This window comes from Simochromis diagramma, unplaced genomic scaffold, assembly GCF_900408965.1.
Source record: "Simochromis diagramma unplaced genomic scaffold, fSimDia1.1 OVJJ01000344.1, whole genome shotgun sequence".
Classification (NCBI taxonomy): Eukaryota; Metazoa; Chordata; class Actinopteri; order Cichliformes; family Cichlidae; genus Simochromis; species Simochromis diagramma.
In genome coordinates, this window is record NW_024387375.1 from 6,341,117 (window position 1) to 6,364,053 (window position 22,937).

A 22,937-nucleotide genomic window follows, 5' to 3' on the forward strand; every position below is an offset into this window, starting at 1 on the left:
AATCTTGTAAACATCCAGAGTTTCAATAAACACATCCATCAATGTCTCATTGGGAATGTTGTAATAATATTTTTTTAGAAGACTAACAGATACTAAAACTCACTTCTATTTTGGTTTTCCAAATTCACAATATCATTTCAGTTAGTTTGCATTTGTTTTCAAAAGTCTAGTTTTTACTTTTATTTTAGTTAACTGCAATGTTTCTCACATCTAATTGGAGTATCGGAATTTCATGAGCGGGACCACGCCTCTAAACACGCTCCTTCCGGTTGTCATCTAGGTTCCCCCAGTTCTACGAGCTGTTTATTCTCGTTTACATGCCCCACCCTCCCTCCCTCTTTGTTTTCAATTCTTTAACTTCTTCACTTCTATTTAGTGCACGGGTATCTGCCAGGCCCGGGAGCCATCGCCAGTCAAGGCCTTCCCCAAACCGCAGCTCAATTCATGTCCAAGCATTCACCTTTACCTACTAAAACGCTGTCAAACCTAAAATGAGGACGTTGGCCCAGCTGGTGAATTTTAGTTTTTAGGAAAAGGGTGGCAAAGTCTACATCTTTAGAGAAGTAGAGATTCGGGCATTGCGTTGGTTTTTATTGCCCAAAAAATAAGAATGTAGTAGTAAAAGTACAAACTACATCCAGAAGTCTGTATTTTTACCTGTTCACGTTCCTGCAGGAGAATTGCTGTGATGAACATGGGGACGTCGCTTTCAGATGGTTTTCAACTTTGAATGTAAACACTAAAAGTAAGATTGTATGATTGTCCTTACTAGGATATTGTTTTGCCTCAGTTTATAGAACTGTAGGTAATTATGCGCGACAAATAATATAACAAATTACTTATTTTGGAGATTAATTAAGGTGAATGAATACATTTTAAGAAAAGTAACAAGGAATGTGGAACACTGAGCTAACAATGCTGGCGGTGAATACTTTTAGGTATTGGAAATTACAACCTAAAATATATCTTAAATGTGTGGATATTCTTTATTATAATATTCTTTATTCTATATTATTCTTTATAGTTGCTCTCTATAGAATCAGAATTCATTAACTGAACTTAAAAGATAATTTTTTTAGTCATTATTATCAAGAATTGACATTCGGATATAGTGATAGTCCTGATTTTAAGCAGTGGTATAAAAAATAGTAATACATCTAAAACAAACAACAACAAAAAAACACAAATATTTTTTTCAAATACTTTTTTCACATGTTGACAATTCACAGCTGACAACTGTCCTTTTCGACAAATACTTATAGCAGGGTGAATAAATAACCTTGTCTGGTGCTCTGTTCAGCCACATTAAGCATGTTTTTCACTGTTCAGCCACAGCTTTAAAAATCACGGGGCGATTGTAAGGAGGACCGACTCGGAGCTGTGTTGAAGGGGATACGTAGCGAGTTGCTGCTGGCCTTTTAAAGAACAACGCCACAGATGCTATGAGACGGCAAGGAGTGGAGGGTTGCACAGAGCCGATGGAACTGTCACATGCAGGCGCCAGGCATCAAAAACACACCCTCTGCACATGGCATGCAGAGCACTAAACTGTGAATCTGTGCCAGTGTACAGAAAGGATGGTGGCGATTAAGACAGGCTTAATGATGAAAACACTACCCTGTAGCAATAGCCTGATTGGTGAAAAATGTGAAATGCTGAATCAGAGCATAAATTTTCATTAAATAAATTAAGTGAAATTAAATTAATGGATTATTCTGGTAAGAAGGACAGACAGGTAGTTCAAGGACATGCTAGCTCAAGCGAATAAACAGAGCTGTTTTATAAACTGAACTGTATGGCCTTGGCTGCTATCTTCATCTCATTTGTTTAAAGGTATGTTGCCAGATTTTTCAACACAGACAATTCACATTGGACACTATTTGACTTGAATAAGACGAACAGAAAAACAAAGTTACAGAAGTCAGAAAGGGTCTCAGAAAGGCTGATATTAGGGAGTGTTTCCAGCAATCTATCAATGCGGGCTCTCTTTAGAAATGAGGGCAGTAATGACTTAACAATGTAAAACACACATACACACAACAGAGGGAGTGGCCCTGCACTCCTATGTGTTCGCTCTCCCCCAGCTCTCCAGTGATATAATTAACGCCTAGCCTGAAGGCCAGTTTCCTTGGTCATTAATAATGCTTTATGCCAGCCGCCACTGTCACTGGAACCCAGTGGAACCAAAGCCAGTGTCCTTGTCCAAACGGTGGGGAGTCTTTCACCTTAAAGTTCGATGTTTAATTTCCTGATTCTTTGTCTCACCCACAATGTCTATTTCTTTCACACTAGCCTACTTTATCCATGTTCATCTAATCCTTGGGCCTTGTTAAGGAGTTACGACTGGGGCAGACTGTGTCAACACCATGGAAATGTCACTTTTTGACATATATATGATCCTGCCAAAAACAGATGATGCATATTGGCTATTGAGCCTTGACACTGACAATTATGGCACTACCATGCCACTTTGGACCTTAATTATGCCTGGTTATTGTTTCTCACTTGGTCACCTAACTCATGGGTGGCTAATGTGAATTGAAGCTTAATTTGTAAATAAATCAAAACTAAAACACAATTAATTCCAATCAGGTCCTAATCTCAGTTTTTCATTTAAACAGCCCTTGCTTTTCACTGAAGCCATCTACCTCAGATCGATACCCTGGATTGACAGAGTGGCCTCGGCTGTTGTGGCCGAGCCAATTCTTTCAATCATTTATTTACTCTCTGACTGACCCTGCTGCCTCTCGTCAATAGCAAGTAAAATCCCCAATGCCCACTGAGCCTCTCATAGAGTGTTTAAAATCGGCTTGGCAGATTGTAAATGTTTGGCGTGATGATGACAGTGGTCACATTTTAATACAGCAGAGGTGCTAAACCAGTCAAGGTCACCTCGGGTTTGTACTTCCTGTCAGTGATCCCACCTTGCCCTACACTTGATTCTTTTTAAGAAAGTGTTGTTTAACCACTCGTTGCCCCATTAAAATCTGTCAATCAAGCCATGTATGGCGACATGCCCTTGGACCCATCTATGTAACCGACCCCACTAAGAGGCAGCTGTTGTGATAGCATTGTCATTTATCACACGTTTCTCTTAGAAAATATGAAAGACACAGAGAGGAAAAAAACCATTACATATTCATCCTCTTAAGCCTTGTGACATGATGCAAATGGTACCCCAACTGATTTGTGTGTAAATTGCACTCCCCCTCATCGCATGCGCAGCAGAATCATTAGGATGTTACTGATGCCTGACTATATGCAGCCTGGTTGCCTAGATACGAGTTAAAACATGGGTCTGGGCGACTGGGCGCACTGGGAGGCAAGTCCTGTATCACTGTCGCTTCAATAATTAACGACGGAGAAACCAAATACTGCATTTACTTATTCATAAAGCAAGCATTAAAAACACAGCAAAGGGAAAGGATAGAAAAGGGGAAGTATAATGAAATACAAGAGAAATGAATGGATGCAGGTTGCATTATTGAATGAAAAGGATGAAAAAAAGCAGTCTATCAGGTTCAGGTTCAGACAGATATGAGGAGGGCAGATAGAAGAAATAGATCTAAACACCTGCTGCCTTGGCCCTGTCCTACGTAGGTTTGTGTGTTTTAGGTGGAACAAAGGGGAGATAGGGTGGGGCTCACCGAACAGGTCTACCCAAATCATTATACCAAGTTTTTGTAAAGATGTGTTATGTGAGCAGAAAACAAAACTCTCAGATGTTTTTTTGCAATTTTGTTTTAAATTTCTATCCTTCAAATGTCCTTTGGGTCTTTTGTTTATTAACAGACAGAGAAAAATGCTCAATTTGCTTTATGAGAAAGTCCCTTGATATTTTTAAGTTTTGAACTGAAGCTAAGGTAATGCTAGGCGGATAGACAGATAGATATACAGTACAGTCATGAAAAAAGGTTTTCTTTTTTGGTCAGAGTTGAATTCAACAAATTATACCATTTATAATATAATATTGAAATTTTTGTTTAGTTAACTGGTGATTCTAAATTGGTTGTCGGTGTGGATGTGCATCTCTCTGTCTTGGGTAGGGTGTACCCTGCATCTCTCCCTACGACCGCTGGGTTAAGCGCCTAACCCTCCAGTAAGTACAGATCAAACTGAAGATGAAACTCAAGTTGCCATGCACACTCCAGTTTAAACATACGTATATCAATAGCCTTTCAGTTGCCTCTGGATATGAGAATGTATCAAACTGTTTTACCAAAAATAGTTGCGTGCAATAGACTGGTGTTACACTCGAGTGAAAAAAGCACAGAGAAAACTAGATTTTTCAAAATGAGATACCCAAACAAAAACATATACAGGAAAACAAGCAGCCCACATACTGATTTTCATAAATGTAGAGCTATCCAGACAGGTGCTTGAGCTATTATTGGACCACAATCAGCATGCAAAGAAAAGGGTGAGAAAGAGGGGGAGGGATAAAGAGAGAGAAGGAGATGTGAAGATGTGAAGAGAGAGAGAGAGGGGGAGAATGACGCAGGGGGAAGTGGGAGAGGATTTTTTTAGGGGGGGGGGGGGGGGGTGTCACACTGTGAGCTGTCAGCTGTCATCATTCTCCTGCACCACCTGAGACAGGGCATGCCACACCCTAGCGCTCACGCCTCTGTCGCCCATGGCAACTACAGGATTTTGTGTGAGTGTAACCGAGCCTGTGTGTTGTGTACAACTCTAGGGGTAATGAGGCACACACATGCATGTGAGCTCTGGTTATGGAGCTGTGGAGTTGTGGTTGCCTCAGCATTTAATTGATTAATTGTTGTAATTATTTGGGAGGGAAGGTCATCCCAGCACAGAGACTGGCTGTAAGGTCACTCTCACGCTGAAGGGACTGTCATCCTCTGGGGACCACACGGGCCATATGGGAGTGTTTGTGTTAGTGGTGGCGAGGAAGATGATCCAGCAGCATTTTGGAGAATGATTTTGTTGGTATACGTGTGTGCTAGGGAACTGCTGACTCTCTCTTCAGGTAGAATTGATAAACACAGTCAAAATGCCTCACTGGCTATTAGCATGACCTAAAAATCTACTTTTTTTTTTCAGGATTTCTTTTCACATCTTTTCATGTGTCTAGCTCACTCCAAAATCTTTCCTGCCAAACACCCTTACAAAGAGCTGGCGACTAAACACCATGAGCCAGCTTGAGGAAAATGGCTGAGCCTGTGTTTCAGTGTGTGTGTGTGTGTCTGTGTTAGCCTGTGTGTGTGTGTAGTTAGGGGACTTTCCAGTTCATGGACAGATGGAGAGACTGGGAGACAGGAGGCTTGCTGGCATGAGCTATTCGCAGGCTGGTGTGCATGTTGGTATGTGTTTGTTTGTGTGTGCGCGTGCATGTGTGGGTCCGTGTTTGTGTACATGTGCATTAACATGCAAACGTGCATATCTATTGTATAAAGTGTGTATCACATGAGGTCATGTGCATGTGTTTTTTACTTTTTGTGGTGTGTGTGTCTCTGTGTGTGTGTGTGTGTCACCGTGCAAGTGTTAAAAGATCAGTAACACCTTTCCTCGGTGTGTTCAGCACCTCTCTCCAGCTTTGACCTTGGCAGGGAGTGTGGACAGGTCACCAAACCAACTGTCTCTGTGCCTGCATGTGTGTCAGGGCACTCGGAGCTACTTAAGCCCCACCGAGAAAAGTTTTTGGTTTAAAATGACAATATGACTGTGGGCTGTTTGTGTGACCATATTTTCAGATGCTGGCTGTGGCTATGTTGTTTTTGTGATCACTTCAATGTGTGCCAAAAAAAACTGCCTCCAGCTTGGCACTTGGACATTTTTTGGTAAGTATTTAGTGAAGTGAAAATTTTCAGAATGTCCACATAATATTATTTTATTGATAACCTTAGTGGTCTCCAATGGGCCCTCAACAAATTTAAAACATGAAGATCAGTTTTCTTGTCATATTCCAACGCACTGCACTCGACCAGTTTGGTGGCACAAGAATTTGTTTTTCAAAACTTGAAGTACCTCTCCTGAAAAAGTTTTGCTACCTCTCTTTTTTTTTTGTTACAGAAAATGTATCCAGTCACTGAAAGAGTCCAGTAGTGGCTTTCTATAGTAAAGCTTAAAAAAAAGTCAGTCTAGAAATGAACGAAAAAGTCTTTTTGTTATGATGGTCATACCATGGTCATAACAGTGGACACAAAATACTTCTATCTCCATGTTAGTTTTAATAACGGTAACAACTACCGGGCCAGAAAAGCACGAAAAGGTAAGGTTAGTTAGTTCACCTGCCCTGAACATACATGATATGACAAAAGTTGCACCTCTTAATCTTTGAATAGGAGCTCACTGAATTGAAATGTGGTACTATAATAACATGTCACCATTACAACAAGTCAGTTTGTGAAATTTCTTCCCTCCTAGATATCACATGATGCTACAAAGTGATATTTTCACAAAGTGGAAGCATTTAGAAACAGCTGCCACTTGGCCATGAGGTCGAAGGTCATGTAAAGTTACAGAGCAGGTTTGCCAAGTGTTGAGGTTCCATAGTGTGTCAAAGCTGATACCACTCCACTGACTCAGTAACTGCAGAGCTCCAAACCTTCTTTGGCATTAACATCAGTACAAAAACTGCACGCTGGGAGATTCGTAGCATGACTTTCCATGAGCAGCTGCTGTATGTGTAACATGTAGGTGGACCAGTACTTTTAATGTACATTTAAAACTGACCTTAAATACAATAACACTGACATCAATAATATATTCTAAATACATATAAAGAAGAAAAAAGGTAATAGTCTGCTGGTTTGGTAAGTAAGAAACATAGTAACATTCCTGAATTAAAGTGTCCTTCTGGCCATTCAGTTTTAAGCCCTCACCTGCTTTGATGTGGATGCTGGGGCTTCGAATCTTGCCCGCTTGGTTCTCAGCAGTGCAGAAGTATTCGTTGTCATGGATAATGCTGTTATAGGCGGAGGGGGAGAAAGGGTAGAGCTGGAGGGTGCCGTTGGCATGCACGTGGCGGATATGGGGCACGTCGTAAATGTCGTCTCCGGCAGCCAGGTACCAGCGCAGGACGGCATGGGGGGCGCCACCCGCGGGGCAGGGCAGGGACACCCCCACCGAGCTGGAGAAGGTCACCCGCTGCAGGGAGGCGTTCACAAAGTACAGCCGCGTAGAGACAACATCCTCACTGTTGACTGTTAGGATGAGAGAAGGGGAGACAGAGTTAAATAGCTGATATGTGTCAGATATAGAGACAACATTCACGCCCAATATAGAATGTGCACAATCAAGGACCAAGGAGACTGAATAAAGTTGCATAGCATGAGAAACTGCAACGGACAGCCAGTGCATTAATAATGAAATATATAATATATTAATTGTACTTATTCACTTTGCAACTTAAACTTTGACTTTAAAAAATTATAATTACAATTATTATGAAAAACTAAGCAGATAGATAGATAGATAGATAGATAGATAGATAGATAGATAGATAGATAGATAGATAGATAGATAGATAGATAGATAGATAGATAGATAGATAGATAGATAGATAGATAGATAGAGATGCATCGTGAACATCCATGTTACTCTTTCAGGCCTAATGCATTCTAGAGATGTATTTACAATATTTTACAGGTCTGTTAACTAAATCAGTGTGATACAATCAAACATTAAACATAAACCTACATGCATTCGCATTCAACCTATAAGAAAGCATCTACAGGCTTCTAGGTCACCTTAACTCAAAAAACTTCCTCACTGTCTGCCAAAAGGCAGACATAAATCTCTTCCAATACGAAATCCTCTGAGATCTATAATCGAATATGTGTAAACAGGTAGTTCTTTAGAAACATGCCTCTCAACAGGAAAAAAAATGGGTTACATAAGATGACCCCGCCACCACTGTTATCTTTTCTGGAGGGAAAAATGTATAAACATTTGTGGTGTGAAAGCTAAGTGCTGCATATGTGTATGTGTGTGCATTTATGCTGGGTAGCATAGTAATTTGCTGTATATCAATACTTTTGTGGCACAGATGAAGAGTTAAGTTTTCCTAAGGGGAAGCAGACCACCAAATATCCTCTTTCGCACAACACCCTCGTCAGCTATAAAGCAATGAGGCATCCTTTAAGATCTCTGTTTCTCTGTGTGTTTGTTGGAACTGGGGAGAGGGGTGTAGAGGAGTGTATAGAAGTGCTGAGCTCGGCTTGGCTGGAGGCCAGGGGAAGACGCTATGCCCCAAGCCAGAGTATTTTCTTCTCAGACAATGATACTTAATTAATCCCTTTTCCTGGATTTTGTCAACAATGCCTGGATTAGCCCTGTCTCTTTAATTCTCTGTGTGCTGGGAGAAAATAGGGTGTTAGCTATCAATGGAGATATAAAGACACTATCCAATGTCATTTAGGTTCTAATTTTTACAGATCCTCTATATCAATGGATATCATTAGCAGCCAGCTATAAAATGAAACACAAAGGCTGACTAGCTGCCTTTTTAACATCTGAATGCATGGTAAGAACAAAAAGGAATGGATGTTATAAAGGCTATTTTTGTATCTTTTCTGTCTAGTATAAATAGTAACATGTAATGACATTAATAACATGACATAAATAGGATGGGTCACATGAGAAAAGGCTCAAAAGTAAAATGCAGGGATTAGCCTAAACTGACGTAAGGTGATTTTCACTCTCAATTGTCTGCTGCCTGCCACCTAATGCACCTACCTGCCTTCCTTTCTCTTATCTGAGCGATAACTCCTCCTTTTCTTTCTGTTTCCCATCATTCCTTTCCCCCCTCCAGATACCCCTCAAAAGACATAAACCTTGTCTTTTCCTGCCACATTAGAGAAAGGCGATGTTACGTGATTGAAATCTGTATGCCAGACACAGAGAGTTAAACCCACATAATCTCCTTTCACATTTAACACACACATAGTCTATCCACTCTGTAATCGCACTGCTGTGGGAGGCTGATGTCCGACTTCCCTCTTTTCCATGCGTGTGTGGGTGTGAAGCGGAAGGGAGCCAGGCAGGAGCGCAATATTGTAGACAGGATATGGGTGGCTGGTTGGGGGAAAGGTTCTCAGGTGCAAAGGTGTTCGGATGCAACTGAGTGACCGAGCGTGCATCTCAGTGTGTGGTAAGGTGAAAGGGATAGAGAGAGGTTAATGTTAAATGACTGCCTCCGCTCTTGATGCCAAATTCAACCAACAGCAGAAATCTACGATCACTTGTGCATGTGCAGAGCGTGTGACTGTAAATGTATGTGTGTACGAGCACGGCAGAGAGGAGATAGTCATTGTTGGAGCAGATCCTCTCTTCAAAAATCTGAATTTAGGTCAAGTTCAATCCATGCTACCGTTTGAATCCATGTCAATCACTTTCACAGGCTGCTAGGCTTACTGATCTGCACTTTCAGCACCACGGAGAGCACCACAATGTATTTCTGGGGATAAACACAGAAGTGCTGCCATACTTGGAAAATAAGGAGAAAACTATTAGCAGGTGACACTATTTGGAAGTAAAATATTTTCATGATAAAGTACTAAGTATTGGTTAAAAAGTATTCATAATTACACAATTGTTCACTATTGCCATCATAATATTAATGTTGTCCTTCAGCTCACTTTAAGTTTATCATAGCCTGCTTTGCGTGTCAGTGCTTTTCTACTTACACGCCTCGCACTTCACAATTGTAACATAGTTGTCTTTAATCTTAAAGTCTTACCAAATGAACTCAAACAGCGTTTGAGTTCATAGCTGCAGGGATGAAGTGATTTTAGTGGAGATGTTTGACAGTATGTGTTGCATATGGACACTATGTGGACAAAAGTACTGAGGAACCTTTACATTATCTCTACAGGAGCTACTCAGCCATGGAAACCCATGCTATAAAGTTCCTCCCCACAGAGCACCACTTTTCAACAACAGGTGCTTACTAAGCAGGACAATCCACTATCCATGAAAAACTCACAACAGAGGTTTGATCTGTCTCCCAAACTCCTGATAACAAGCCAGTTTCAGTGCACATGAAATGTTTACAAAATATTTATATTCTCATTTAAAAGGCAGTGTCCTTAGGAATGTCACTGCTGTTTAAATATTTAATACAAAAATCCCTAAAATGCAAAGACTGTTGGGCTAATTTATATCACGTAAAAAATAGCTTTCTTCTTAAACTTATCAGAATATATCTGTTTGAACACATGAAGGCTATTCCATGCAGGAAATTGCAAGAAAACTGAATATTTTATACAACAGTGTGTATTTCTACTTTCACAGAAAAGAAAAAACTGGCTCTAACCAAAGCCAAGAAAAAGAAGTGTGAGGCTCTGATGCACAGCAAAGCAAGAGAGCAAGTACAACTTGTTCTGAGAATCAAGAAACTCACACATCCTCAAATGCGAGATTCATTGTATAGTACCTGCAAAAAAAAAAAAAAAATCAACAGTGAAAGACAACTCTAGGTTTGTGGCCTTGTAGACAGAGGCCATATGAGGCTGGCCACTAAATGGAAAAGATTAGGATGAGTGAATGAATTTGGATCTAAAAATGAGGTGTAGAACAAATAAAAGATGCTGGAAGATTGACTGCCATGTAAAACAGTTTTTGTAAAGGCTAAAATAGATCTAAATGACTGGAAGACTATTCCTCCATTTTGAAATGCCACGCCTAACCTTGTCAACACTGTTTGTATAAAGTCTCTAAACTCCTATGACTCCTGTAGTAGAGCTGTTTCACTGAGCTTCACCTCTACACCAACAAATTACAGCTTGGTGGCCTTCAGGAAAAACGCTAGTATTCAAGTTGCTTTAAATATAATAATTCTAAGTGTCATTTGGCATTGCAATAACTTGGTATTAGCAGCAGTGGGCACCAAGAGAGAACAGTCCTGACTGAAAGAAAGCAACAATGCCAGATAAGAGCAGTGGCACTGGTGCATATCACAAAAAATCAAAGGAGACAAACAGTTTGTGCCCTGCTTAATTTCATTTTGTTTTTTTCTTGCTCTTTAGTTTTGTTGTTGTTGTTTTTATTAATATTATTGCCGTTTACTTTTGCTTTCAAATATTGGTTATTTCATTTTAAGCACCAAAACTTTGCTGGATTTTCACAAAGATGGTGATATAGAATACAATATGAGTTGGAATCTATAACCTTTCCTTCTGTTCAGTATATTAATTTTACTTATTAATTACTTAATTAATCTGGGGAAGCTAAAAATAGATAGATAGATAGATAGATAGATAGATAGATAGATAGATAGATAGATAGATAGATAGATAGATAGATAGATAGATAGATAGATAGATAGATAGATAGATAGATAGATACCCAAACTGCCAACAGGTATACTCTCATATAGTGGTGGTTTTCTTTGATTGCTGTATTTGAATCATTTCTAAAGGGTCAAAGAGGTAAAAATTTCCAAAAAAGGTGCCGCATGAATAAATGAACACATGAAATGAAGCCCTTTAAAGGCATTTATTCCTTTTCAAGACATTTATTAACTTCCCAACTTCTGAGATTTGGTATATGAACACTTATGAGCTTCCTGAACCCCAGGCAGTGAAGCTCTGATACAAGATATCCTGTTCAAGTATAAACCAACCTTAAAAAATCAAAATCATGATGAATCAACAAAGATGGCTTAATTTTTTTTAAACAACTCACTTAAATTTAGAGGGAAACCTCTTAAAATTAGTAGCATGGGATGAACGGGCTAATTGTTTTATTCTATGGTATAAATCCAGGTCACTGAGTTCACACACATTCATGCACACGTGCAAAAACACATGAAAGCAAGCCCAGGCCTTCACTGCAAAAATGACAGCCTCCAGCAGAAAAGACCATCAAGATGATAGTGGCAACCAAGGGTCTTATGGCAGTAATGGTTTAAAGCTTAGTACAGAACAGTAAAAACATACACATAATAGCTGCCAAAATGAAGCGTCTGCTTTAAACTTATCAAAAGTAACTCTGTACTGGTCATGGGTATCACACAGATACATTAGACATATGGTGAAGAGCTCTTGTTTGCTGTTGGGCAATAGTAAAGTCTTCCCTGGAGACTTGACCTCTTTAGGATATCTGACAGGTGAGATGTTCAAATTGGACAGGAATTACAGGAATTATTGTGATCTAAACAAATAGCAGTTAGCTGCATTATACTGCACGATCCATGACATACTATATACTAACTTCCAATTCAAAGCTTCAATGAAATGTCAATGAAATGCAGACAACTACTGGAAAACTAAAGAACAATATCTTTCTATCAAATATTATAACAAACTGTTAATAATTTGTGTAAAGTGACATATAAAAACATGGGGTACAATAATCTTGCTTTTCCTCTTTATTTAGGTAACATCTAACCTCAGATGTTATCTGAGTCCTTTCACTGCCCCAGGCTCTCTTTTTCTTTTTCCCAAGCAGAGGAATAAGGAGCCAGGAAGCAGCACTCATTCATTCATGAACAGTATTTTGATTTTCTTCTTCAAGCCTCGATGCACTGATTACAATGAAGAAGGTCAAAGTGATTTTGGGTGAAAAATCTTTCCTGCTGGATGAACCCTTCAATATTTTCCTCATTTGTTCTCTCCTCTTGCCCCCTTTTTAAATTCTTACTTTTCTTTTTGTCCATGTATCCCTTTTGATGGTTCTTTTTAACTCCAGTCCATCTCAGCAATAGACTTAAATACATTTTGCACATTCCTTCCATGCTTTTGCAGTGGATATAAAACTGGTGTATGAATATGTATGCTGGAGAAGCAAGAATATTGCCTATGGTGAACTGCTATGCATAATGCAGCCTTTTCTGTCTCGTCTACATTTATTCAGACACACACATTCATACCATCACGTGCACAAAGAAACAGGGCTATAAATTCCTCCTTCTCCCTCCCTCTTTAACTCTTTCTCCCCATAAAACAGACACACGCAGAGACACATAAATACATTCTTAATTGCAAGTAGATTTTCAATATTGCGATCCATGCAGCACTACAGATAACGGCCCACAAAACCCATTCAGGTCAAATAATAGCCAAAGCAAGTCTTTGCAGTGATAATGCATGCAAAAAGCAAAACATAAAAGACATAAGATATGATCGTGTTTGATGGAGAGGAGGGTCTCGTTTAGATTAAGATATCCATTATTGCTGCATGGCAATGTGTCAGTATAGTTTTGTGTGCAGTCAGAAAATTAACAGTGTCTCATATAGTTTTATTAAACATTGCAGTTAAAAAAAGAAAGAAAAATTCTGGATTGAATATAGGTGGTGTGTGTGTGTGTGTGTGTGTGTGTGTGTGTGTGTGTGTGTGTGTGTGTGTGTGTGTGTGTGTGTGTGTGTGTTGAGGTGCAGGGTGGAGGGTTAAAGGCCCTGCATACAACTTATGCAGTGTCAGTGAAATATTAGGCAGCCATTTCGGTATTTGAAAATTCACATCTCACACTTCAAAAAGATGATTTCCGCTGTTGAAGCGAGTGTCAGAGTTGTGGTGATGTGTTTTTTTCTCCTCTCCCTCAGACACAGGACCATAAGTTGTTTGATAGTAAGCAGAACACAAGAGAGAGGCGGAGTGAAAGAGAGTTGATTGTTACTATGGACTGTGGTAGTTTCACTGCTTTTTGGGGGTTGGGGCTTACTTATGTCCTAAGACATGAGACATGGCTTTCTGTGGGAGAAACGGGCTACCGGACACTACTTTGAGCAACCTGTGTAAGCCGTCAAAGTCGATCTCTGTGTGACTTGTTTACTTAAAAAAGACCCTCATCATCCTTAACAGAAAGCAAAAATTACCGAAATCATTTCGATTGGAGTCCAGACCTCACTTGTCGTAATGCTGAAACTATGACCTCGCACCAACTTGTCGACGAGGTTCATGTGTTTCAAAGTACACAAAATGGCACAATGTTCAGACTGAATATGAGGCCGAATGGCTCGTTCGGATGGACGTGAGCAGAGCGACATTTGACAGTGAAACAGCCAAATATGACACGCAGTCCTACAGCTTTAAACTTAAACTGTTGAGCCGTGTGTCTCCGACAACACTTTAAAGTTGTGTAGGCAGAGCCGGGAAAATTAGACGCGGAGCTCTCAAGTGTGACTTGGAAGAATTTAAGTGATATTTGACATGTGCGTCGCAGATAGACTGGAAAGTGAATTCCAGCCATATAATTAAATCCAGTCGGGCAGGACTGCAATAACCTCTGATGTTGTGTTTAGAGGGGTTTAAAAAAAAAACAGAAGGGGTGCCAAAGGAGAAGGTCACCTTTGAATGTCCTTCATTACCACGATTCTGGAGTAATATATATATATATATATATATATATATATATATATATATATATATATATGTGTGTGTGTGTGTGTGTGTGTGTGTGTGTGTGTGTGTGTGTGTGTGTGTGTGTGAAAAAATCAATCGATAAATTAAAACAGAATAAACAACTCCAGAGATGGCGTCTTACTTCTATCAGCCGCTAAGTTTTCCAGTCCAGAAACAATACATCCGAGTCCATCGTGCGGGTGTAGCCGAGAAGCCACCAGAGTCTGACTCATACCGCAATTACAGGGCTCCCCCTCCAAGCACTTCTCCACTAGTCGGTGACTGTTTTGTTTCCAAATTTACACACAGCCCCGCGGTGTGCGCACATCAGCGGGTCAGGCCGCTCTCAAGAATATGAAGGTGTCCCAAAGGAAGGCGAGAACACTGACAGGTGATCCTCTAGCAGATACCCAGAGGAGATACCCAAACTACTCTCCATACTTAACTTGTGTCGAAACACTCTTTATGTGTCGTACACCAAGTCAGAATGTAAAGACAGTAAAAGTGTGGCATCATTTAATATCACAGTGCTCAGACACAGAGCAGATAGGGACACACTGCATTCGAGTCTCAAGGTTAAGAAAGAGAAACACACACGTTTAAATAAAGTTCTGAAATAATATATAAGTCAACGTGTTTTGTAGCTATGTGGGAGGAACAGCATGATGCAGACGGTTAATTTTACGTGTGTGTTGCAGGAGGCCTGTCGACCAAAACTGGATAAAACCGGAATGATGTTAATTGATGAAATAATTATAGCAAGAGCTTAGTCCGCGTCCATGTCGATCACTACATGGCGTTTTCCTTGAAAATTGTATAAATACTGATCGAAATTCCTCGAATTCCACTCTGTACCGTGTGCCCCATTTCTAACAGTTCTTTTTAAATGTGTTAATTGCAATATGGCTTCCCTTTTCCAGTTTCCCGGGCCCTATTATGGCCTGTCAGGCCTGACAGAAGATTCCCCCACAGCCCTCAGCTGTGTTTGTCTCAATCTTATTTCCATAAAATGACAAGCAGCCTCCCAAATCATGACAAAGAAGAATGGCTGTACTCCCCCTCCCTCTTCTGCCTCTGTCCCCCCATCCATCCATCCATCCATGCATCTATCTATCTGTTTATCCCTGTTCTCTCCCCCTGCTCTCCGCACTCATGGGTGCAGGTGTGCTGGGGGGGGGGGGACGCCAAACCAACAGTCAAGAATGACTGAATGAATGTTTAATTAATGAAAGAAAGAAACGATAAAGTTAAACATCTCGCAAAATATCATAACACATAGCGAATCCTCATAATCATGTTTATAAAAAATAAAAAAGACAAATTGTGTGTCATTCTAGGAGGCGCGGCCGAACCAGCAAAATACGCAGTACTAATGCATATGCATGTATGATAATAGACCTACCCTTTCCCTTATTTTATAAAAATCAAACATATATAAAACACTCAGCGACCCCATAAAACAACAAATCACTGTTGGATCGTGCAAAACGATGGGAACATGGCGTAGGAAAAACAACGGAAAAATTGAAGTTTGTTTTCCACCGCGTTATCTACATCTCTCCCATCTCAAGCACTCTTTCCGCTCCAGTGGCTGTTTGCAGCCCCCAACCCTTCCTCCCCTCCCCTCCACCATACACACAGACACACACTCACATCTCGTTCAGTCACGGGACAGGGCGATGTACAGTCTGTATAATCGAAATAGACCCTGTAATCCAATTACATATAACAAAAACAGCACAGAAGCCCTCGCCGCAGCTGCAGCCTGAAAGAGGGCACTGCCAAGGCCAATCATGGCGACTGGCATGAGCATGAAACAGGCGCACTGCCCACAGTTATAAAGACATTTTTGCAACTTCTCTCTAATTTGTGAGATTAAAATGGTTTAGAATCACGTGTATTCGGTTACAGACCTGTGCGTAAAGGAACGAAAGAACATTTAGTGTAAACACTAAACACATTATTTCATTCTGTGGCTTTCATGAAGTGTTTGGAAATTAGTAGACAAACAACAGAAGATTTTTTTTTTAATTTAAAGGGGAAAATGAATCATTACTTCGTATCTGCAGTATTTAGAGCGAAGCCAATCAGTGAAATCTGGTGCCACAGAAAATGGTGGATGAATAATTAGACCAGGGGTGATAACAACCGAGCCTGCACACGCTGACACTCCTATATTTTGCCAAAGAAAATAAACGCTAATATATGGCATCGTATTTTAATTATCCAACTGGGGCAAATTATCTGCAAATTAAAGGCCAGTGGTCAATACCCAGTTCACACGTCTATTATAAAACGTATTGACCCTTGTTGCCTCGCACCCGCATCCAATCAGCACACAACGATGTTTATGCAATAGTTCAGTGTTCATTCAAAAAGAAACTGAGAAAAAAGATTCTTTAACCTCTAGGGACCCGCTTCTTCCCCCCTCCCATGTCACCTAAGCTCCCTGTGTGCGCATTCTCGCGCACACAAACTCACACCCTATCATCTTATTTGTGCTTCGACGGGACAGCAAAAAAAAAAGTCAGCAAATATATTAAACTCCTCTGCCTCCTTGGACTTTTGCGAGTAAACAGTCTACAACTGTGTCCAGCAGCAGCGCTCGAGGTCGCCCCTTTATCCGTGCGCGCGCCTGCAGATCCTTATCAGCCTCTCCTCCTATTCAACAGCCTCCATATTCACGACACCTCCACATATTCATCATGCAAAATGCAAATGCCGTTATCTTTCTCATCTCAACGAAAGGCAGTGTTCACTTCAGAGATCTTTGTGCTTTTTCTTTACTGTCATCCGACGGCAGGGCATGTTGATTTTATTCTCCGATTGAACCAATTTTTTTTATCATTTTAATAATATCATCAGATAATCACAGTGAGGACGTGCGATGAATCAGCCATCATGTTCTCTTCCAAAAATCATGGCTGCTCAGGAAAACATCTTCGCCAAACATAAAAAAAAGTTACAATTCTTCCTCTAACGGCAATTTTGGAGTTTGAGCAATTCGTTTTAGACGTTAATTCGTTTAGTCCAGCACAATTCATCACCCGGACAACGTAACAAACATGCACAGACAACTTCAGCATTGCACTGGTAAGGGGGCAACATGCAGATGAGCAACACTTGAAGAGAGACAATTCAAGCCTACCTTCTTGCAAAGAATACAGCAGAAGTAAAGTTACAAGCCACATGCCATTAAAAGCAGTTATATTTCACAGGAATTTTGTGCAGTCCCCAAGAAGAGTGCACGGCGCAGCGGTCGGCCAGGCGAGGCTCCGTGCTGGACTGGTTCTGCTGATGCTCCCCGGCGGTCTCTCCAGCCCTGGTCCCACACTCTCCAGCGCCGAGAAAGAGGCAGCGGAGAAAGTACCGCCTCTGTTCCCTGTACTCTCCTCCCCTTACCGGGACAGGCTGCCGTTGCCCCACCCCCGGTATCCTAATGATGCGCCGTGGTGGAGAGGTGAGCCATAAGTACTAAATGGGGACCAAACGAAAACCACTGGCACCGCTGTATTACGCGCACTGAATAGATTCTTTAATCCGGTGATGGGATGGAGCTCCAAGTGCAAATTTCAAAATTCCCCGACATACAAGTCATTCAAATTTGGTTTTCAGGCAAGGGATTTCAAATAGAAATGAAAATGCTCGTGATTTCCCATGCAAATCAGCCTAAGAATTTCCATAAATCGCTTTTTTTGTCGTTACACTGGTGCACTTAGAAAGTAAAAGTAAATTCTCCACAGGATCAGTTGTGGCATTGGGGAAACAGAAAACTCCATTGGCAAGCGCAAATTCCACACCCGGAGGAGGAAAAAGAGAACAGAGAAGCTGTAGCCTCCATATCCTTCTAGAGGAAAGTGGGAATGATGTGCGCTGCGCACCTGCATGTAGCTACCAACAGTGGTGGCGCTGAAGTCACATTTGATACTGAACAGCAGACTGATATTATTCTACACCACACCTCACCACAGCGTTGATGGATATCTCATTAAAAAACAAATCTGTGTACATGCGCCTTTCTCTCACTGTAACACTCAGACACACTGAGGAGCTGCACTTGAAGTTGGTGTTATTGGTTTGTGACAACAGGTGTTTCTGAAAGAGGGGTCCAATGCTTTCATCTATCTTAACTACAGCTATTAAGCTGGTGTATTTAGCAAAAAAAAAAAAGTTGTGAAAAAAGTTGTGACCGGGGAATGTTTACCACTGTGTTGCATCACCTCTTCTTTCAACAACAATCTCTAACTGAGGAGACCATCTGACGCAGTTATGAAAGTGAAATGTTTTCACATTCTTGCTTGATGTAGGGCTTCGGTTGCTCAACAGTTTGGGGCCTCTGTGGTATTTTCTTTTCATATTTTTAGCAGTTTTCAGCTGAACAGCTACAGTCAGAGCGGTTCAGCTGATTCTTTTATTAAGAAGCCAATTTGTCTACCATTGTCTTAACCTGGATGGATGAATAGCATTTATATAACACCCTACATTCACGGCACCTTTACACATGAGATTATTATCTATACCATGTTTGTGTGTGTGTGTGTGTGTGTGTGTGTGTGTGTGTGTGTGTGTGTGTGTGTGTGTGTGTGTAATTTATTGTTACTTTTTCTCTGTAACACTGTAACAATAAAATAACAGTTTAAAGATACACATGTATTTAAACTGTGGTATTCCAGAGGACCCAGAGAAAATCAACCAGCCACATGGAATCACAAAGGTGATGGTTTATATGTGTATTAACCCGTTTGTGCCCAGATTTTTTTCAGAGTTGTAAGGCATATCATTTTATCAGTTGAGTCCCTCTGAATCATGTTATGTATTTATTTTTTCCATTTTGTACTTTTTTTTGAAGAAAATAGCATTTTTATGACTGGCAACAATTGTTGCCAGTAGTCACACAGCTTGTCACTAGGTCAAATGTCACCTAATAATAATAATAGAGAAGTAATAATAATAATATAATAAGAACAAAATAATAATATAGTCATAATAAATAATAACAAAAAGGTGGAGCCTCAGGTTCCCCCTGTATAAAATTCAAAACATCAAACAATTTGAACTGATTTCTTTATTCTCAATTTTTTTATACTCAAAAACTCAACAAACATTTTTTTCTTAGAACCTCTAAAAACATATATACATATATAACATATTTCTTCCCATACATTCCATCATCTTTCATGCATGTTCTACTCAGTGTGGTACTTCTTGAAGCACTCCACATGTAGTGGCACATCACACTTTCCACACGCAAATGATGTGCGTCCGCCGCAGTTCTTGCATCGCTTGTACCTGCTACCAGTGTTGCAGGGCCAGTGGTTCAAATTATCAAACCTGGTGGCATCAGTTATCGCCACCGCCATTGAAGATCTTCTGCCCTGCCTACTTGGCTTTGTTCCATGGCGCAGGAGGAGGGTCTGGGCTACCAGCCTCTGGAAGGAGAGGAGATCCTTCTCCCCGCTTTTCCAGGACCTAAATGAATGACAAAACAAGCATGATAGATGCATGAATGTGCATCGTTTCATCCTTTCTACAACGTCATGCCCCATATGTAGAATGTTCTGTAAAAGCAATATCACACTTGAGTTTGTGATGTTGGTCTGGATATCATCACTGTTGCTCTTGTCGACCGAAGAGCACTAGCGATGACCTCGAGTCAAACATCACCAACTCGATTGTGATATCACTAAATAACATACAGCCTTGTGTACCTGTAATAGCACCAGCTGTTCACCATGGCACTGTTCAGGGCCCAGCTGAAGCATGGCCACCACCACTTCTTGGACCGGATGTTGACTCTGTAGCGGCTGACAAACTGGTCATGCAGGTCCACTCCTCCCATGTGTGTGTTGTAGTCCTGGATACACTTGGGCTGTCTGACCTTGTCCATAGTCCGCTTCTGTTTATTCCATCTCTTCGCCTCAGTTTCGGTGAACTCCCTCTCCATGTTCGACACCACGGTGACCACGCTGTTGTCATTCCACCTTACAATCAGCTTCTCTGCCTCAACCAGATACTCAGCATCTCCTCTGGGTGTCTTCTTGAAGGTCTGGGGTGCTGTGAAGGGAACGTTATGGAGCTGAGTTTGTCGCATCGTGCCACAGCTGCCATAGCCTCTCAGGGTCATCTCATCCACCAGGGACAGGGTTGTGAAGAGGTTGTCGTGGTAAAACTTGACTCCAGGTGGCACTTCAGCTTTCTCTGCCAGGCCAAGAACCACACTTGGACCCTGACCAAGTCCAGTTTCCACCAGATGTGTGTGGCTTCCTACATATGGCTCCATCTGATGGACAAACCCGGAGGAGGATGCTAAGCTCCATATTTTATACCCAAAACGAATAGGCTTCCCTCTAATAAACTGTTTGCACCCATGCCTTCCAAAATACTCAATCAAATAAGTAAATTAGGAGCAATCCTGCAGACAGTGTTTTCCTTTAGTTAGCGACATGCTATGTGCCCACTGGCAACTTTTGTTGCCACTCACAGAAATAAGCCCATGAACAAAAAAATATTTATCCTAGGTACAATTTTTTTGGGGAGGGTTACTCTAGAGACTTGAATGATTAAATAATTATAAATATGTTTGGGGGGAAAGTCATAAGAAATTTATGAAAATTACCTCTTTCCAGGATGATTTGCATCCGCCATGTCTTCAGCCAGAAAGAGCGGGAAGCAGATGATGTCATGCGATAGGAAGCACTTGGAAACGATTTTTTAAAAATCAAAACCTTTGTCTAAGTTGTCTACTAGCATATAAGTGGAAAAAGTTGCATTAGTACCTTTGAGATTTTTTATTGTGAGTCGAAAATGACAGTGATAAACTTTGGCAACAATTGTTGCCAGTGGGGCAAAACGGGTTAAATACTGTTTGTTTAACTGAAGTAAAGTAAAATCTTTAACTCTGAGATCTTATCTCATTTCCTTTTGTATTTGACCAAACATAGACACTATAAAGACACCAACTTTTTGGCCATCAAAAAACTGCACAAAAGTAACTTTAAGTTATTGCAGTAATTAGTCTTAAGGTACAGATTATAACTGTAGAAATACAAAACTATTTCACTGTCTCTATGTCTCTGACAGGCCTAAAATTCTTGTCCATTTAGTACTGGTTTTTGGCCTTGCTGCTTGCATTCAGTGACTTCTCTGGATTATCTGAATATTTTTATGATAAGTAATGGAAATGATGAAGTGCCAGCATTCATTCCCATTTTATATTAACATGTGTTGTTCTTAAATTGTTCAACTATTTACCCAGGCAGTGATTCACAGAGCATTGTGCCCCTCACCATCTGTATTTGTGAAAGACTCTGGATTTAACCTCACTATTCATGAGACATCGATACCTTCAAATTCAAAAACTGTTTTTTAGAAAAAGGAAAGTTCTTAGTTTCAACATTTGATGTAACCTCTTTCCAATTTTCAGTTGAACATGTGGTTTAAATGATTTGTAAATGATTAACTTCTACTTTTATTAACATTTTAGCTACACTTTTTGTAAAACAGGGTTGTATTTTGTCATATTAAAATCACAAGTAAAACAGAATTATTATACATATGCCATAACCAAGTTGAGCAACTGTGTCTCAGGAGGTTGCACTGGTCGTGGGAAGGTGGCTGGTTCAATCCATGGCTCCTCCACACTACGTGTTAAAGTACGTGTCATTGGGAAAGACACTGAACACAACCACTGCCCCTCAATGTTTTGCTCCAAAGAAAACTAAAAAATGTTATATAAATGCAGCCCATTTCAAAAATACGATTACCATTGTTCAGCACACTATGACTTCACACTACTTTCACCAGCAGATATGAAAAAGGATAAAGCCGTGTAAGACATTTTGCAGTTACAAAACCATGTTTTGCATAAATTTACACTGAAGCTCAGCACAACCTAAACATACAGCGTCAGAAATTTGGTTGTCCAACTAAATGGATCCTCTGCTGATGTAGTGTCACATGCACTGACTGATTTACTGATAAGTGTTATTCATGTTTTGAACCACATTCTTTAGTTGATATTCTTAAAAAAATGTTCAAAATAATTTTAGGCCATTATGTATTTAATACTTTAAAAATTCTACCAATATGCATTCTCATACAAGATTTACTTCATCACCTGACTAGTCAGCACAAGCTTGGCTTACTGTTGTTTACCCATTTCAGACCAACCACAGAGGCCCCACTTGAGTCCACTCAGTTGTCCTACTCATCTAACATCAATCACCTTCTACTTGACGTGAAGAACTCCCTTCTAACCTCTGCCATCACTCTTTCTGTGTCTCTCGGTGGTGCAATGTGATGTTCTTAGTGTCTTAACCAAAAGCAGTGCTACTTGTGGAAGCTGAGGAAAGCTGTGGCCTCTCTCCCTCCCACTGAAGAGCCGCTGTAGTGTGGCAGGCAAGGAAGCACACTGTGCCTCCACTCTCTGTTATGTAACAGGTGGAAACACACACCCACGCAACCTGTCTCTCTCTCACACACAGACCCACAAATATGAACACACAAACACCACACAACAAGAAGGAATTTTTGTTGAGAGCGCACAGTGGCACTTTTATTTCATATTCTGTGTATCCCGATATGTCCTTATGTGAGTACATTTTCAGCTTTATGCATTTCGCTAGTTGAACATT

At 40.5% G+C, this 22,937-nt stretch overlaps 2 protein-coding genes across 3 annotated transcripts in view; both read right to left on the minus strand.

The window, feature by feature from the left end:
• LOC120720036 (Down syndrome cell adhesion molecule-like protein 1 homolog) overlaps window positions 1–18,208 on the minus strand; it is a 99,095-nt gene extending 80,887 nt beyond the window's left edge. The window contains exons 1-2 of one of the 2 annotated variants that reach the window (XM_040009635.1): window positions 17,453–18,199; window positions 6,843–7,163 (exon numbers count right to left, since the gene is read on the minus strand). In XM_040009635.1, coding sequence (XP_039865569.1) covers window positions 6,843–7,163; window positions 17,453–17,495 — 364 coding nt within the window. In that variant the 5' untranslated portion in view covers window positions 17,496–18,199. Of the gene's footprint in view, window positions 1–6,842; window positions 7,164–17,452 lie in introns of both variants that reach the window. The other variant, XM_040009636.1, reaches the window with a different exon arrangement.
• A 1,141-nt stretch (window positions 18,209–19,349) lies between these two features.
• LOC120720040 (piggyBac transposable element-derived protein 3-like) lies at window positions 19,350–21,168 on the minus strand. The gene is made up of 2 exons (XM_040009643.1): window positions 20,013–21,168; window positions 19,350–19,773 (listed from the first exon to the last, which is right to left on the minus strand). Exons 1-2 carry the CDS (start codon window positions 20,582–20,584, stop codon window positions 19,491–19,493), a joined length of 855 nt encoding a protein of 284 aa, XP_039865577.1. The 5' UTR covers window positions 20,585–21,168; the 3' UTR covers window positions 19,350–19,490.
• Between the last annotated feature and the right edge of the window lie 1,769 nt (window positions 21,169–22,937).